The following is a 19,133-nucleotide window of genomic DNA, read 5'->3' on the forward strand; positions in this document are numbered from 1 at the left end:
AGGGGGGGACCAACTGCTCTGGGCCTTCATTTTCTCTTCTCTAATTTAGAGATAATATCACTCACCCATGTTATTGTAAGAGCTCCTAGCGCTTAGCACAGTGCTCAGCACTTAAGAAGTTATAGCTGTCACTGAAACCTTCAATCATGGTGCTACAAGGTTGCCAAAATCAGAAAATCTGATGGTCCTCAGAGAGACGGATGCTCTCGGGACTCTGCAGCAGGCTGGACAGAAAACCCAGGAGGCATCTGAGGTGGATGGGGAGGGAGGTGGGAAGGATTCCGATTCCGTCCCTGAAAGTAGAGTGGTCAGTGTGTTCATTTCCCTTCTGTTCTTTCACAGGGGTGGAGATGGTGAGGTCAGTGCCCATATCTTGCTTTCCAGACACTGTGCATATCTGACAATTTAAAATATCTAGTTGTATTAAGCTTAGCGGGACAGCCAGCCACAGGGTGTGTGGTGAAGCAGCAGGTGTTCACCTGGTGAGCCCCGCTGTGTCAGGAGGGAGTGCTTCTAACAGAAGGTCATGGTGTGACCATTCCAGCAGTTGACCTTGCTTAACCGTACATTAACTCTTTTCAATAACTAATTTTTGTTTTTTTTTTTGCAATTTACAAAAATTTTGACATCTCATTGCATGTTTGTTACATTTCTGTGTTTCACAGACTGTGTGGAGGAGACATAAAGCCAGGAAGTATTTATGTAAAGTGAAAGCTGCCTGCAAGATTCAAGCCTGGTATCGGTGTCGGAAAGCGCGCACAGAGTACCTGGCCGTTCTGAGCGCCGTCCGGACCGCTCAGGACTGCGTCCACGCCAGACTGCAGAGAAGACGGTACTGTGTGCGGCAGCCGAGTCTGTACAGAGAATGACACTTCTCCTTGATGTGTCTTTTAAATAGTTGCTGTGCTTACTTTGTATGGTTGGTTTGTTGGTGTTTTCTCCATTAATGAAACAGAATATATGCCTAAGACAGCCTTAAAAAATATTCAATCAGATTTGATTCATGCAGGTTCATAAGGGTAAGTATAGGCATGGAGGCGTGGGAAGCAAATAAAATAATCTAGTGAATCTTGGTTTCCTTATTAGGGCCCTGGTTTCACTGGTTTGTTTTGTTTGTTTATTTAGCTATAGGCAACACTTGTTTCTCACTTTTTTTTTTCACTTTGTGTTCTTCCCTGTACTCTACGCTTAGTGATGCAGACCTAATCCCCAACTTGCCTCAGTTAATTCTGTTTCGCTATTCCTAGTCCATTTCTTTTAAACACATATTCAGAAGCTCTTGCCAGATTGTCTATATTATTTTTGACTTCATAGTGTAATAATTTTTCTTCAGTCCCCAGAACTGATGAATTAGTGTATCAGTGACAATTTTAAAGATCATTTTAGGAGAGCACCCTAGTGTTAGAAGAGTTTCTTGATCAATTCCATAGATAGAATCAGGGCTTATCAAATAAAAATATAGTTGCCACACTCCACTATTAAGGACCGGTATCCAATTTTCCTGAACCAAAATACCAAATTTTTCCCATTGACAGCCTTATTTTCTAAGAAAGGTGGCAACATGACTTAAGTTAATCTTTCCACTTTTTCCATGAACAGATCAAACAGCCTGTCCTTTCTCAGTTACCTCTTCCCACTATTTTGATGCCTAAAGTTTAATCTCCAGCCCTCACAACATGAATTTTTCTCCAGTTCTGTTTACAGAATATTTTTTTTCAGATCTTTTGATGGTGCCCATCTTTCCTTTCAAACGAGCGTACGTTTCTCATCTGCCTGACACTGGCCCACCCTCCCAAGCTCCCTCTGTGACCACCCTGTCTGCTCAGACTCTTGCAGCGTGGACTCGGGTTCATGCTCTGCCGTCATTTGCACACCACCCCTTTATCTAGGCTTTGTCTACATCTGGATGATCCTGCTTCCTTCTGATCCTGTTCAGAATCTTTTTTCATTGTGGAACATAGTATTTCCTGACCACTGTAATTACTGCCAGTTGTAAAACTTCTTTTGCATTGTGTTAACATGTGTGTGTGTTTGTAAAATTCTGATTGCTAGAACTTAAGTATAAATTATATTTTTCCACTTTTTTATTCTCTCATTGTCTTTCTTATTTTTTCCTTCTCCTCTACTATTTATATGGGGGGAGGCAATAATACTTTCTGAATAAATTAAAGTAATTTGAAATTGCTTTCCAATAATCACTTTTTAGGTTTTTGAATATGAGAGCATCCACAATTATCATTCAGAGAAAATGGAGAGCTATACTTTCTGGAAGAACAGCTCGTGAACAATTCTTAATGATGAAAGTAGGTGTTAAAAAAAACTACAGTTCATTTGTAAAGAACTTCTTTAGAAAACAGAAAACAAATAAGTCAATAATTATACATTTATCTTAAATACATCATTGCAGTCAATTAAAATTATATTCACTCGTAAAAATACATTTGTGAGTATTTCTGTTTATATATCTGTATTTATAAAATATTCTCAAAGTGACTTTTAGAATAAATAATTTATTTGGAGAAAGTCATTAATAGATGTAGAAGTATGCCTGTGTAAGTCAAACACGTAATAATATACTCTTTAAGCCACAATTAGTGATCTGTTTAAAATATTTAACATCAGTTTTTAGAATAGCTATAGTAGCTATGGTCTTTGATTAAAGAAATAAAAATTAAAATTATACTTATAAACTTCGATGCTCAGGTAATCACAATGTGTGATTATATAGCATTATTATTATTGTGCCTTGTGTTATATATTTACCAATTGGATCCTCATAATAACTCTATGAGGTACTTACAGTTAGCATTCCCATTTTACAGATGAGTAAACCAAGGTCTGGAGAGGGGAAGGGTCTTGCTCAGGGTCAATCAGCTAGTAGGTGGGGTATTATGTTGTAAAACAAACCTAGTTTCCGTTTCAGTTCAGATACTTTGTGTGTCTTGGTATTTGATTGTAAGGATGGCACAAGTTTGAAGAATCTAGAATGTGCTGGGGCGCGCTGTGGTTCTCGAAGCTGCAAACAGCTTCCCTCATAGCTGCTTGTGATGCTCATTCCGTTCTCTGGAGTGTAGCTGGCTTTTTACCAAATGCATTTGTCCTGTCGTGACATTAGTCCTTTTCTCATTCACAATGAAAAGTATCAAGACGATAAAAGGGGAAAAGCTCCAGGTCTGCACCTTCATCAAAACTTATTTTTAGCTCTAGACCTCGATGAATTCCAAAACCACACACCACCACCTTTTCTGGTGTGTGAAACATGACATTCTTAAACTAAAAGTGAAAAAAAAATCATAATTACACCATCTTATTTTACAAAAGGAAATTCAAGAACCTCAGTGGGTTGAATTATTATTTCTATCTATTAATATCACTTGCAAATTTTTCCTTATAGAGACATCAGGCTGCTTGTTTGATCCAAGCAAATTTTAGAGGGTATAAAGGAAGGCAGGCCTTTTTCCGGCAGAAGTCTGCTGCTCTGACCATACAAAGATACCTACGAGCCAGGAAGGCGGGGAGGTGTGAAAGGAGGAAATATGTTGAATTAAAGAAATCTGCGCTTGTTCTACAAGCACTGGTACGTGCTTGGTTAGTAAGGAAAAGGCTAAGTGTTTTTAAGTAGAATATCGCAGTCTCATGAAGAGAAAATATTTGATGTTAAATTGTGTTAAGAAATGTGAGATTTTGGAGGATAATCTCAAAGCTGATATAACCACTTACTTGAACCCACTCAGCTTCTGCAGGGCCCCGTGTCACAAGGTCATGGTGCCAGAGAGGTCTGTTCCATGAGCCCACTTCCCATAGATGCCCACTGAAAATGCAAGATACACTTTCTCTTGTGTAATAAATCTTCACGAGGGAGCTGAAAGGGGCAGGAGGGAGGCTCCATGCGAAGGAGGTTGCTACTCAGGTCGCCTTTTGCTTTCTGAGGGGGTGTGACCGTTCCTGGGGTAACTTCCGCACCTTCAGTGAGAGAATTCCTCCTAGGGAATCGGCGATGCCTGGGGCATCCAATGTATGAGGCAGTGGCAGAGGCAAAGTAACTGAAGTAAAGGAGAAATCTTTCGTATTTTGTTCTTTTGAGTGTAAGTTGGAACTCTGAAGGCCAGCAGCCACCGTAGAGAGCTTCCGCAGCAAGAGTCTGGTGCCAGGCGTGTGCGCGACTGTCCAACACCCGAGAAGTCGCCTCGCGTGCTTGTCTGCTTTACTATCACCGTCTTCAACAGTTCTGCTTGGAACACTCTAACCTCTTCTGGGTTTAATATTCCTAGACTTCTCCCACTATAGTTAGTACATTCAAAGCCTTAGCCAGGCGTTACTGTGTAGTCTCGTTAAATTCACTGCTTTTATTCTTCAGTGAAGTTGCTCAAATATAATTTTGCTTTCTATACTCTGACTTAAAGGTTACACAGTTGAAAATATTGTAAGTGGGGAAGGGTATAGCCCAGTGGTTGGACACGTGTTTAGCATGCATGAAGTCCTGGGTTCAATCCCCAGTACCTCCAAATACATAACTAGCTAGTTAGTTAGCTAGACAGATAGATAAATCTAATTATCTTCCCCCCTCAGAATAATTTCTGCAATCAGAAATAAATCAGTGACAAATTGTGCACATGAAAGAGGTAAAAAAGAAAAAGAAAAAAATTGTATAGTAAAGAATTATAATTACTTTGAGTTACAATGGAAATAATTTTAATAATTAAGAGTTAATTTCTTATTATTAATTTATATAATTTGGTATTGAGGATATACAAAAATAAACATTGGTTGATTGTTTAAGAGTCAAATATTTGATTGTTAATTTTTTCCCCCTTTTAGACTTTAGAAGAGAAAACCAAGACGAGGCTTCTTTGCTTCACAGCAGCTGCCTTTTACCACCTGTCTGCTCTTAGGATTCAGAGAGCATATAAACTTCACGTGGCTCAGAAGAATGCAAATAATAAACAGGTTAACTCAGCCATCTGTATTCAGGTTAGCTTTTCCTTTGCAATAAAGCTATGATGTAATTTTTGTTTAAAATTATTTGATATTTAATAAATAAGGTCATATAATATTTAGCTTTTGCCATGTAGCTGTTAGGATGATTTGATGGAATAGAAATAAGTTAATTTTTTTGGTACAAGGATAAAGCTATGATTATTCGCTCATCTGAGGGTGCGTGTTTCTCTAGATATCCTTGCCAACACGTGGCATTAGAAGACAGATTTTTGTCATTCTGATGAATAGAAAATTATGTCTTACTTTTGCTTTGGATTTCCTTTGACTGCTAGCAATTGTAAAAAAACTTTTTCATATGTGTGGGCTGTTCAAATTCTTTTCTGTGTATGATGTGCTTTAAAAATTTTTTTTCATATGCTTTGCTCGTTTTCCTGTTGAGTTCTTTTTTCTTATGATTACAGGAGTTCTTTATGTATCCTGGATAAGAATCTTGCTTGTATATGTTAACATACTAACATATAAAACATCGAGTTAAAACCAATAGAAGAATGATACGTAGCTTGATAAGACATATAAATTATGAAATGAGGACTGTGGTGTGCGGTGTTAAATTCTCTCTCACGCACACACACACACACACGCGCACACTGTCTCTCTCTCTCTCTCTCTCTCTCTCTCTCTCTCACACACACACACACACACACACACACACACACACACACACTCTCTCTCTCTCTCTCTCACCCACTGGGGCCTGGAAGGAGCTGTGCCAAGTGAAGTGGAAAAGTCCTGCCCTGGCGGGGGGTGGTTGGCCAGTATCTCAACACAGTGTTCTATTTATTTCATTTATGTATACATACATATATTTTAAGAAACCAGAAGTAAAAAAAAAACTTCGTATGTTTCAAACAGAGGTGGTTTCGAGCAAGACTGCAGCAAAAGAGGTGTCTTCAGAAATATCATAGCATCAGAAAAATTCAGCATGAATCTCAAAATTGTATAAGCCAGCAAAACAGAGCCGCGTCAGTAATACAGAAAGCAGTACGCCGTTTTCTCCTCCGTAGAAAGCAGGAAAAATTTAATGACAGAATCACTAAAATTCAGGTAACTGCACATATTATGATTCTGGTTCAAGACTGTGATCTGCAATTCATCTACATGATATCTAACATTTAAAAAACACAGTCATGTACATTTTAAAGAGCTGAGATTGGCCAATAGAATAATTCATAAACACTATGCAACCATAATTTCATTGTTAAGCCCTCTATTTTCAAATTCCCTAGAAGAAGTTGATGTTGAGAGTTGTAAAAGTATTTTAGCAATTTGAATAGGTTGGGACATCTTGGTCAATTATGCTGCTTTAGTTTATATACAGGAATATTATATGTATTTCTGCCTAGGAAAATTGATTTTTCTATTTATTAGGACCCGATTTGAAGTTTTAATTGCAAAGTATCTGATCACATCATATAATTTGACTGAAAATACTTACTTTGTGGAAGTGGATGTAGATATAAGTTCACAGTGTCAGGGGTTGTAACCTTAAAATTGCTGTGTTGTCTCTTTAAGGCATTGTGGAGAGGGTATTCCTGGAGGAAGAAAAATGACTGCACAAAAATGAAAGCTATTCGGCAGAGACTTCAGTGTGTTAACAGGGAGATTCGGGAGGAAAACAAGCTGTACCACAGAACCGCTCTTGCTCTCCATCACCTCCTGACGTACAAGTACCTCTCTGCTATTCTCGAGGCGCTGAAGCACCTCGGTGGGTTTGTTTGAACAATGTCCTGTGCAGGATAGAAGTGCATTTTCACCTTTGAGTGTACGAAGCGCATTGTGATAATACGATGTCATTTTGCTGCCTTGAACGTATCTCTTGTTTTTCCCTTTCAGAGGTAGTTACTAGACTGTCTTCACTTTGTTGTGAGAACATGGCCGAGAGTGGAGCGATTTCAAAAATATTTGTCTTGATCCGAAGTTGTAATCGTAGCGTTCCTTGTATGGAAGTCATCGGATATGCTGTGCAAGTCTTGCTTAATGTCGCCAAGGTGGTTTTGCTTTTTAATAATGAAATGTTCATCGGTCAGGAAATCTGACCCAGTGGATTACGTTTGTGCTTGTTCATCACTAGAACTTCCATCCAAGCTCAAATTCACCTACTAGGTGCAGGAGTCTCGGGGGGACGTGTATACTCTGTTAACATGCCTGTGCGTAGGAACACTACGTCTTCTGTTTTCATGGTGTTACCAGCACTGATGACTAACGTATGTTGAGTACTTGTTAACCATGTGCAGTGCTTTTCACACACCATCTAATTTAGTCCTCACATTAATCCTCCAAGGGAGCTCCTATCACTCTGCTCATTGCATAGAGGAGTAGTCATCCTTACGGGAGGTAGGTCCCTTGCCTGAGGCCCAGTGTGATAAGTGGTGGAGCTGGATTGGGGCTCGTGTTCATCTGCCTCCTAGAGCTGATGTCCGTGCACCCACTGCACTGAGTCAGCAGCAGAACGTCTTCTGATCATGTCTGGTAAATGTGATGAAGCTACTGCTGTAACCTGGGCACCCTGTAACACTCCAGGTGTGAGGGGGTGAGCCTGTTGGCCTTGGATGGGTGGCAGTTATCTGTGCTAAACTATAATGCGTGCAGAGGAACTGAGATGACAGATTCATCCCCTCCGCCAGCCTCTCAGCCGTAACGTAGAGGCTTTACCTGGGGGTTTCTCTTTGAGGAGTCGTGGCTGAGAGCACAGACCCTGACGCCAGACTGCCTGGGTTCAGGCCCCAGCTCTGCCGCGCACCACAGGCTACTTTGCCTCTCCGCTTCCCTTCCTTTACCTGTGAAGTGAGCGTAGTGACAGGACCTACCTCTCAATGTTGCTGTGAGGGTTAGATGAGTCAGTCTGCGTGAGGCACCTGAACCGCAGACCAGGCACGTGTTCCGTATTCATATTGTTCTGTTGTTTTTATCTTAGTATCATTAGCATTATCTGTCACCATGCAAATTCCAATATGAAACTGAAGCATGAAAAATATATTCTAGACTAACGATCATCAAATTTATTTTACTTTAAGCAAGCTCACCTTCCTCTCCAGGGTAGCTAATTAAATCTTACCCTATGATTAACTATCACAGATAAGTTACCTTTTTTTGAGAGGTTCTCACTAAAATGGCCTTGTCTTTAAGCTTGCTTTTATGTACATCAAGATGCACATTTTCAGAGATTTCAAATTTGATTCATTTTTTGTGGAACTTTAAAGTAGATTGGGAAGAAAAACAGTAAAATGCAGGTGCATATAAGATGGGCTCAGAAATGAGAACAACGTCAGAAAGTCGTTCCGCGAAGTCCTTAGTACCTGCTGCACGTGGTCCAGGATTTGGCTGTAAGCTTTCATTTTGGTTGGGCTGCTTATTTAAGAGTTTCTGTGTTTGTTATAACTTCTACTTTCCTTCTGTTCTCGTCCAGTATGAGAAAACGGCTTCGGCAGTCTATGAGATGGAAAACTGTATAGACACACTGTTGGAGCTTCTGCAGATGTACCAGGAAAAGCCCGGTGACAAAGTTGCAGACAAGAGTAGAAGCATTTTCACGAAAACTTGCTGTTTGTTAGCTGTTTTATTGAAGACGACAAATCGAGCTTCTGTGAGTGTTAATGTTTCCTTTCTTTGAGATTATTTTTACATGTTCTTAAGTCTAAGACTTTGATACTTTTTCAGTAATTATCACAACTGAAATAGAGTTTTGTCTGTGTTCACACCTGCTTTTTGTGCTGATATTGGAGTTGTTATTGTCTCCAGGCATTACAGTCAGCGTAGAGGTGACCAAAGGCCGTGTGGTTTTTATCCTGAGAACAGTGGGAAACCACTGAAGGATTTTAAACACTGGAATATGTTTAAGTTTTAGTATCACTTTGGCTGCTGATTGAAGAATGGTTTGCGGAGAGCATGTGTGTGGATGTGGGGAGACCACTAGGAAGGAGGCAGGTGTAGATATGTGGTGATCTAAACCGGAGGTCAGTGAGTAACTGGAAGCTTTGAAGACATAAAATTCATATGACTTGAAACTATATATATAATAGGTATCTTGACTTTAATGTTTGGCTTTTTATTCAGTATAGGGTTAAGTGTATAATTTTTGAATATTTGCCTTCATAATTGCTATAAATTCATTCATAATTTAAACCAATCTAACTGCTGAACTTGGAGAGCTTGGCTTTTCATTGTTAAAAGTTTATAGTTTACTGCATGGTGTGTTTGTGATTGATTTTGCTAGCATAGAAGATATACAAAATTTACTTCTTACTAGTTTAAAGGTACACTTTCTTTTTTAGGATGTTCGAAGTAGGTCCAAAGTTGTTGACCGTATTTATAGTCTCTACAGACTTACAGCTCATAAGCATAAAGTGAACACTGAAAGAATACTTTGTAACCAAAAGAAGAATTCTTCCATGAGCATTCCCTTCATTCCAGAAACGCCTGTAAGAACCAGAACAGTTTCAAGGTGAGCAGTCAAGGTACCCTACAGTTTGTGTCACTGTCGATTCATTCATTCATCCACTTGGCAAACGTCCATTGAGTACCTCCTGTAAGCAAGACAGGGCGCTTGAGGATGGAGGGACCGCATGTGAACAAGGGAGAACCTTTGGTGAAAAAACAGGAGACAATCGCAGTAGTTGATGAAGTAATAACCTGCAGCTTTGAGTATTTAGTCGTTAGTCAATAAATTCCTGGTATTAAATAGTTACGTGCTAAGGCTAATAACTAGCTTTTTATCAGCTCTGCCATGTTGTTCCCTTCCCTGCACGTGAGACAAGCTGCCTTGTCAGAGAGGTGCCGAAAGTCCTCGTTGGCCAAAACGTCAGCTTCCAGCTCCTCTCCTGATCACCCTGACACCCGGAATTTCTCCTTCTGGAGAAGTTCTGTGAGGCCTTGCATTAGTGACGCAGCCGCTGTAACAGATTAGCACAAGCTTAGAGCCTTAAATAGCAGTCGCTTGTTCTCCCACGGTTCCTGAAACCGGAAGTTCAAAATCAAGGTGTCGGTGGGGCCTCGCTTTTTCTGGGGCTCTCAGGTGGGGTTCTTCGTTGGCTCATCCTGTCTCTGGTGACTCGGCGTCCTTGGCTTGTTGCTGTGGAACTCCGTCCTCTGCCTCAGTCTTCACGAGACTTCCCCTCCTTCCGTGTCTCTTGTCAGGACACTTGTTGTTGGGTTTAAGGTCAGTCCAGGTATCGAGGATGATTGTAGCTTGGGATCCTTCAGTTAAATTCAGCTGCAAAGACCCTTTTTCCAACCAAACTACAGGTCCTGAGGATTAGGATGTGAATTTATCTTCCGGGGGCCAACCATTCAGTTTACAGCAGACCTATGGAGGTAACAGTGGCTTTAACTAGCTTAAAACATGTAACTTTAGAAGTTTAAAAAAAACAGGTGTTAGTGGAGCTGGTTAACCAAAGAGATAGCACCTTTGCTGTCAGAGCGTGGAGACGTGTGGGGCGGCTGCTCCACTGTGGCCGTGGACTTGGTGTCACTGTGCAGTGTGGAGCCGCATCGGTAGTTCAGGAGAATGACAGTCAACAGGCAGCCACCTGGATGAAGTAACAAAGCCTGTGTTAGCCGCTGGGATGGAGGATAACCAGGGGGCCTGCAGACAGGGTGGCTGGGACGTCACATTATCTCTGGGATGTAACTGTGAGAAGTAAGAGTTGAGGGAAGGACGGGGGAAGGGCTGGGGGAAGGTGAGGATGCTGACCATGGGTTTTGCTTCCAGGAAGCCTGAGGGGCCTATGACATGCATCAGAGGCAAGTACAAACCAGCCATTAGGAAGTCGGGCCTGTGGTTCTGCACAGAAGAATCAGCCTAGAGATTTAATTTAGGGGAATCATTACATTCAGGACTCATTAGGTAACATTTAAAGCCTGGAGAGGAATGTGACGGCCTCAGAAGAAGGGAATACATGGAAAAGAAAGTCCCAAACTCAGCCTAGGGTAACCCCTGTTTCTTCAAAAATCAAGTAGAGAAAGAGCCAGGCAAGAGCCCTGAAAGGGAATCGTTCCTCAGACGGGAAGACACCACAGAGAATGGACGCTGCTGAGAGGTGAGGCTAGCCGAGGGTGAAGAGTGGATTTGGCGCCACTGGGGGCTGGTGGCGCCTGCAGATTAACAAGGACCAAAATGGAACACCATGTGAGATGCTCGCAAGTTATTCCTTTACTGTTGTTATAAACCCACGAGTTTACATACAGTGAAATTCCTTTCACTGTACTATTTTCAAGTGTAATATCTGATAAATTTTTTTATGAAGTAGTGGTCTTCTATTGTAGATATCTCTGGCAGCGTTCTTTCATTAGATGCTATAAAATTAAAAATATTATATTGATTTAAGGTACAAATTTGTTATTATTCGTGAATTCACTTACTGTCCAGAATTTATTACATTGGAACTTCAGCTCTGACTTTACATTCCAATCAGACAGTAAAATTGTGTTTCAAATTGATTAAGTTAATTTTAACTTACTAACAATGATTTAATTGATTTTGATGAACTAAGTTAACTCACATTTAATTTTCCTTCTTCCCTCTCCCTTCCACTCTCCTTCCCTTTCAGAGACTCAGCAGTTCTCCACTAGGTATAAATCCTACAGTGTTGACAATGCACTATTTCATGACCTGGGTTATACAGCAGTTTAGCTTTATAATTACTCACAAGCTGTATAATAGTTGTAAATTGGTGTTGCACATGCATGTTTTACAGGATAAAAGTAGATCTGCTTTAAATTTATTAATGGGAACCATTTCTAAATATGATTTTTATTTAAGGGCTCAATAATTATAATTTTAATTATGTTTTTAAAACTGTAACACATGAATGAATATATTCTTTCTTTTTCCACTTTGACAGTTAGGTTTTCTGAGATAGAACTCCCAACAGCATAAATGCCCCATTTCATAGGTGTGCAGTTCAGCGAGTTTTGACAAATGTATTCAGCTGTGAAACCACTACCACCAAGATTCAACACCTGTCACAGCAAAGCCCCCTCGTGCCCCTTTGCAGTCAGTCTCCCCCTGACCCGGAGATTCTGGAAACTGCTGATATGATTCGGTATTTTCAGTTTTGCCTTTTCTGCTTTGTTGCATGAGTAGAGTCAAACAGAATGTAGCTCTTTGTGACGGACTCTTAATTAGCTGAATGCTTTTGAGGTTCATCCGTGTCGGCGCATGGCTTAGATTTTCTTCTCAGCTCCCAGAGTGCTGTTCTGCTGTATGGATATACCACACTCCGGCCTCTGGCCACTCCCCAATTAATTGAAATTTGGATTTTTCCCAGGAAAGAATAAGAAGATGGAAATTGCACATAGTGGTAGGGATCCGTGTGAGAAAGACGTAGGCGCTCCCCTCGCAGGCTGCTGTCTTCTCAGTGAAGTGGGAGATTGTAAACACTAGCTCAGAAGCAGATCTGGGAGGATGTGGAGAGGACCTTTGAAAAGAAGGAAGGAATAAAATAGTCAACTTGGGGAAAGAGAGAGGAAGCAGTTTCCAGGCAATTTCACTCATTGGCATCAAAGCAGCCAGCCTGGCTCTGTAGTTTTTCGTTATCCACGTTCATCTGTCCAGGAACGGAGAAGGCAGAGCTTTGGATTCACTTGGAATCCGCATGGGACTTCCCGGTTGAATTCAGTAGAAAAGAGCGACAATAGAGTTAAGGGCGTTTGCGGAGGAGATTGTGCTGATGGACCCAGGCGAGACAAGGGGGAAGAGGGCAGCGATCTGCCGGGTGGAGGTGGCCGTGGGAGGAGGATGCGCGCGCGGGGCGAGTCAGATGTGGCGCTGGAGCGCGGGAGCCTCACACCGCGCTGTCGGTGCGGGTGCACGTCCTGAGGACGACTGTCTCGTGATCGCGTGCGAAGGGGTGGGCAGAGGGTGATCCGAGGAAAGGGGGCAAAACAGGCAGGTGAGGTTGCTGCCTTTCTGGCCGCGGGAGGCCGACGTTCAGAGGATGGGACCAGAGTTGAGAAGAAGGAGAACCAGGTTTACAAACACATGAGTTTGGTAGCCGAATAGCCTCAGCTTCCAAGGAGCCAGGGTCATCTTTCAGGGAAGATGGAGAGAAATAGTTTCCAAGTCGGGAAAGGCAGGAATACGAAGCCTCCCACCTAACATGAGAGATTGTGAGGGAGGCGAGGTGTCCAGAGGAGCCACGTTTCAGTTAAGACAAAACGGTAGAGGTAACTCTTTGATTAAGAGAAGACCTTGATTAATGCAAGGTTTTTATTCTTCTCACAGACTGAAGCCAGACTGGGTTTTGAGAAGAGATAAGGTGGAAGAAAGCATGAATCCTCTAAAAGCTATTCAGATGCTGATGGACACGCTTGGCATCCCCTGTTAGTGACGCAGACGTTTCAGAGTGGGCACTGAAAGAAGCTTAAAGCTGGTGACACGCACCTAAAGTGTCTTTTGCTCTCTTTGTACAGCTTTTAAAATCTGACTTTGTATTAAACTTAAAAAAGATACATAACAAATAAACTTTACACCCTTGGTTTCTTTTATTTAATAGCTTTACGCATGTAACAGACTAATGTTATAAAATGATTTCAACAGTTATTCATGTCTGTCATCTTAAAATATTATATTAGTTTGAATATAGTCACATTCCTAAAGGCAAAAGATTAGCTTTTTATTCCTTTTTTGTAGGTATATTGAGGCATTTATCTAAAATAAATCTTGGAAATGTAAGACTCTGCCAACTCACTTAGAAGTGAGAAGAGGATATAATAACCCACAATATCTTGGAAAACATCCTTGTGTCTCCTGACTGACGGGATCACCTAGACAGGCAGGTGAGCCCTTTGGGTAAGTTAGATGAATTCAACCTATCCCTTCATATACTGAAAATCCTCAACTTTGAACTGAGTGGGGTGACCACTGACCTGGGAAGAGCAAGCTATTGCTTATAATGGAAACTTGTCTAGAAACACAGCACGGGCCTGGAAACGACTCAGTGTTGAAACACAACTTGTTATTTTCTGTAGCTTTGGGTCCCTGTTACCTGTAGTGAATTATGTGGGCCCAAGGCCACAGAAGCCTGATGTCAGGGCTGTTTGAAATCTGATAGGGTCCCAAAGTCTGTCTCGATATGCGGGCCAAGACCGTTTTTAACTGTTTAAAAGATATCAGTAATAGTTAGAAATGGAGAGACCAGTTAACTACTTACTTAATTAATTTGTTGGAAGAAGGATTAAACCCAATTAGTGGGAAGTTGTCTGAGATTTGGTTAGAATAGATGTAAAGACCTTATTGACATATTAATATACTGAAATTAACTGGAAATTTGGGGGTAACTTTTTTGCCTTTTTTTTCTTCCAATAAACTGTGGAATTTTCAAGAGTTTCACCTTAACCAGTTTTCTCTGGAGTCTAAAGAATGTTGTGGCCACACAGTGTTACAGTAAAGTATCTTTTTCTTAGTGATAGGCTCATAGCTAAAAGCTTTCCAGTCAGAATTCATCCAAGATGGTTCCACGGATGGAACCAGAATTTCCCATTTCCCCAGGCAGAGTGACAGCCACAGATCAACACAGAGCACAGAGAACAAAGCACGCCGTCAGCCTGCCTAGTCTGGGCTCTCATCAGTCTATAATCAGGCACTCTCTTAAATGCAGAGGGCCCTCAGGGGCACATGCACGTCAGAACCAACTGATCCAAAAGCGCACCCCCTACCCAAGTGCTGCTCACAACAGTCCTCAATGGCTGACGCATGTCGGGATCAACTGGCCACAGAAGGAGGATGCCTGGTGCGCGTCCAGTGGGCCGCCTGGTGCTGGAGCTCATCAGCTCATCTCAAATGCCGTTTCCATTTCCACCAAATGGAAGTGAAAACAGGCAGCCGGAGCTGAGCAGGGGAGAGACGCGGGAGTCCCGGGAACAAGTAGTTCTGGCAGACCTTGCTAGAGGCTTCATTTGCAATTAGATGAATACGATAGGTTTTATTTCAATAGGAAATAAGGAGAAACAAGAAACAATTTTTAAAATATTATGAGACATATTTTATAGTATTGATGAGGAAGTGAGGTACAATTTCTCTCCACTTTCAACATTTGTTGAAAAACTTAGAAAAGGCAAGTAACTTACTGATATTTCACTGGTTTTATTACATATAAAAATAAGGATATACTGTATTGTTTTATTAAATAAGACAGTAGTTCAAAAAGATATTTGCACCCCTGTGTTCACTGCAGCAGCATTTACAATAGGCGTCATGTGGAAGCAGCCTAAGTGCCCACTGGTAGATGAATGGACAGAGAACATGAAATATACATAAACATATATGTGAATATTATTCAGCCATAAAAAATGAAATCTTGCCATTTGTGACAATGTGGGTGAAGCCAGCAGGTATTATGCTAAGTGAACTAAGTCAGACAAGGAAAGACCAATATTGTATGACCTCATGTGGAATCTAAAAAACAAAACAGAATGAAAACAGACTCACAGATACAGAAAGCTAAAGAGTGATTGGTTGCCAGTGGGGGGTGTGAAGTAGATGAAGAGGATTAAGAGGTGCAAACCTCCAGCTGTAAGATAAATAAGCCATAAGGATGTAGTATACAGCGTAAGGAATATGAACAATAATATTGTAATAATTTGGGGACAGATGGTTACTAGACTTGCGTGGTGATCACTTATGCAAATGAGTGTATGCAAATACCCCATCACTATGTAGTATGCCTGGAACTAACACACTATTGTACATGAACTATATTTTAATTAAAAAATAATGAATAAATAAGAGACTTTCTTTGTTAAATGGTAATTAAATTAGAGTAGAAAATTCCTTGTTTTAAGAATATTTAAATCTTAAATTAACAAATCTGAGATATCCAAACATTTTGAAGGTCTTCGAATTTTCTTGGGATGCTTTTCCTGGCTAGTGGCATTGCAGGATTTGTGCAGAATTACACTGGTACTTTGCCCTTTCAGTTTCATTATATGCAGATTTTTCATCATTTAATTCTTCTCCAAATGTGTTTGGTGGCTATTTATTCTTTATAACTTAAAGAGCAGAGAAAATTAATTTCATTCTGTTTTCCCTAGAAATATTTTCATACAAATACATTAAAATGATAATCCTTCATTCACAATGTTCTCACCACATTGAAAAATGGATGTACACACATTTGAGAGAGGAACTAAATATTCAGATCTGTTTTCATGTTTTCAACTTACCTTGTCCCCCAACAGTAGAAATCCATATTAGAAGGACATGAATTAAGAGCAACAGGCTAGATTATTGCAGTCGTGTGTAATTATAAATGGTCCAGCAGTCGTAGTGTTGATCGGAATCCTGCTTTCATTTACAGTTATAAGCATGACTTTGAATCCAGTGCACTACCAGGAAGCTAGTTAACGAAATCCTTTTGGTAAATATCAAAGTTCACAGAGGGTAGTGTGAAATAATTAAATAATGTCTTATCATGTTTTCACATTAATACTCTGAATTCATCACTTGATATTTGAGCGTGATAATAGCCATGCACCTTCTTTGCTGTTGCAGTTACTAAGCGTCTGAGTTGGAAGCATTCAGAAATGGACCATTGAGGAGGAGAGGTGAAGCCCCTTGTCCTCTTGCTGACCAGGAAGTCAGCTTTTTCAGAAGACAGCCAAGTGCAGGTCTTCAGTCCTCATTCCAACACAGCCTCAGTCTTGTGGTTATTATAAATTCCTCTTCAAGGGGCACTAAGTATTAGGTTCCCTCTTAATCATCTTTATATTTTTCTAGATATTTTGAAAATCTAGTCAAGAATAATTTTGCCGAATAATGCTTCGTGAAATTTTTGAACAAATTATATTTCAAAATCAATTTATTTAGGAGGGGCTTTAAGACTGGCTACATGAGGAATTTCATATAGTCTCTCCCCAAAAGGTGGAAATAAAACTGGGCAAAATTATTTTTAAAAAATAAGCATTTATAGCTTCTGAAAATTGGTCAAAGAGCATACTGTTGAGAAATATTTATACAGTTAAAAAAAAATTGGCTGCTCCCATCCTCCTCTGTTCCTCTCCTGGAGGGAAATGTCTTCATAGCAGAGCTTGGAAAAATCCACACGCAGTGACACTGCTGAATTCAGTAGATCATAGTGGGAAACGGTTTAGGGAGACGAACATCTCCAGATGACTCCACTTGGGCAGGTGGGAAAGTGGCAGGCCACTTAGGTATTTAACAGGATGCTGAAGAAGTCCTTGACTCTCCTTTTTCTCCCTTAGCCAAACTTTCTTGAATCCCAAGACAGGCCCCTACTTTCCTTGGTAAGGCCTTAAACAGTGCTCCTGATATTGATAAAACTGATATATTTGTTCATGAAGTATAGTCGGTTGCAATGTGTCAGTTTCTGGTGTGCAGCACAATGTCCCAGTCATGTATATACATACATGTATTCGTTTTCATATTCTTTTCCATTAAAGGTTATTACAAGACATTGAATATAGTTCCCTGTTATACAGAAGAAACTTTTTAAAATCTATTTTTATGTATAGTGGCAACAGTTGCAAATCTCAAACTCCCAAATTTATCCCTTCCCACCCCTTTCCCTGGTAACCATAAGATTGTTTACTATGTCTGTGAGTCTGTTTCTGTTTTGTAGGTGAGTTCATGTTGATCTTTATTTTCTTTTTCTTTTTTAAGATTCCACATATGAGTGATATCATATGGAATTTTTCTCTTTCTGGCTGACTTCCCTTAGAAGGATGATCTCTAGGTCCATCTGTGTTGAAAACTGGTATTTTTAGGGTACAGTGTATCATCACTCGCAGCAAAATCTTTTAGCAGTTCCACAGCACATTAAAGGACACTGAATTGGTGTATTAGTTCTAACAGTTATTTGGTGGAATCTTTAAGATTTTCTCTATATGAGATTTTGTCATCTGCAAACAGACAAGTTTACCTCTTCCTTTCTGATTTGGACGACATTTATTTCTTTTTCTTGCCTAACTGCTCTGGCAAGGACTTCTGGTACTACGTCAAATACAAGTGGTGAGAGTGGGCACCCTTGTCTTGTTCCTGATCTTAAAGGAAACGCTTCTAACCTTTTGCCGTTAAGTGTGGTTGTAGCTGTGGGCTTGTTTTTTTTTATTATTATGTCGAGGTACATTCCTTCTATATTTAATTTTTTGAGAATTTTTATCATGAAAAAATGTTGAAACTTAAATGCTTTTTTGCATCTGGTGAGAGTATCATATGATATTTATACCCTTTACCCTGTTGTTATGGTGTGTCACACATATTGATATGCGTATTCAAACCAAACGCGACCTGTGAACAAACCCACCTGATCAGTGTGAGTGGTCCTCCTGGTGTGCTCTTGAACTTGGTTTGCTAGTATTTTGTGAGGAATTTTGCATCTATGTTTATCAGTGGTATTAGGTTTTAAGTTTTCTTTTTTGTAGCATCATTTATTTAGCTTTCATATTAGATTAATGCTGGCCTGAAAATAAGTTTAGAAGTCTTCCCTTCTCTTCAGTGTTTTGGAAGAGTTTGAGAAGGGTTGACATTAATTCTTCTCGAAATGTTTGGTGGAGTTCACCAGGGAAACCATCTGGTTCTGGGCATTTTTTTGTTGGAAGATTTTGATTACTAATTCAAACCATAATTTGTTATTGGTCTGTTCAGATTTTCTATTTATTTGTGATTCTAGGTCGTATTTTTCTAGGAGTTTATGCATTTCTTTTAGGTCATCCAATTTGTTGCTATATAATTGTTTATAGTAATCTCTTACGTGCTGCTGTATTTCTGTTATATCTGTTGCCACTTTTATTTCTGATTTTATGCATTTAAATCTTTTTTCATAGTCTAGGTAAAGATTTGTTGATTTTATCTTTTTAAAAAAGCAAGTCTCAATTTTGTAACCTATGATGATTGCATTTACTTCTGCCTGGTCTTTGCTCTTCCCGTCCTGCTAACTTCGGGACTGGATCGTCCTTCTTCTTCTAGGCCCCAGTGTGGATGTTCTCACTTGCTATTTTAATACCTAATTTTATGTTTGCAATATTTCCCCAAATAAATTGTAAGCTCACTGGTTTTGTCTGAATGTCTAAATGTACTGTTCAATATGGAGAAGGCCATATAGTCATCACCGCCATTCCTGAGCTCATTAGTCTGTTGTTAAGTAGTCTAGTATCAGGGACTAAGGTAAAAATAGTTAATA

At 40.1% G+C, this 19,133-nt stretch overlaps 1 protein-coding gene across 2 annotated transcripts in view; it reads left to right on the plus strand.

Moving 5' to 3' along the window:
* Window positions 1-15,718, plus strand: part of ASPM (assembly factor for spindle microtubules) — a 53,646-nt gene extending 37,928 nt beyond the window's left edge. The window contains exons 19-28 of one of the 2 annotated variants that reach the window (XM_032466791.1): window positions 666-832; window positions 2,207-2,303; window positions 3,395-3,577; window positions 4,819-4,971; window positions 5,851-6,042; window positions 6,511-6,703; window positions 6,832-6,986; window positions 8,405-8,581; window positions 9,270-9,439; window positions 13,220-15,718. In XM_032466791.1, coding sequence (XP_032322682.1) covers window positions 666-832; window positions 2,207-2,303; window positions 3,395-3,577; window positions 4,819-4,971; window positions 5,851-6,042; window positions 6,511-6,703; window positions 6,832-6,986; window positions 8,405-8,581; window positions 9,270-9,439; window positions 13,220-13,322 — 1,590 coding nt within the window. In that variant the 3' untranslated portion in view covers window positions 13,323-15,718. The remainder of the gene's footprint in view (window positions 1-665; window positions 833-2,206; window positions 2,304-3,394; window positions 3,578-4,818; window positions 4,972-5,850; window positions 6,043-6,510; window positions 6,704-6,831; window positions 6,987-8,404; window positions 8,582-9,269; window positions 9,440-13,219) is intronic. The other variant, XM_032466792.1, reaches the window with a different exon arrangement.
* The last annotated feature ends 3,415 nt before the right edge of the window (window positions 15,719-19,133 follow it).

This window comes from Camelus ferus, chromosome 23 (assembly GCF_009834535.1).
Source record: "Camelus ferus isolate YT-003-E chromosome 23, BCGSAC_Cfer_1.0, whole genome shotgun sequence".
NCBI lineage: Eukaryota > Metazoa > Chordata > Mammalia > Artiodactyla > Camelidae > Camelus > Camelus ferus.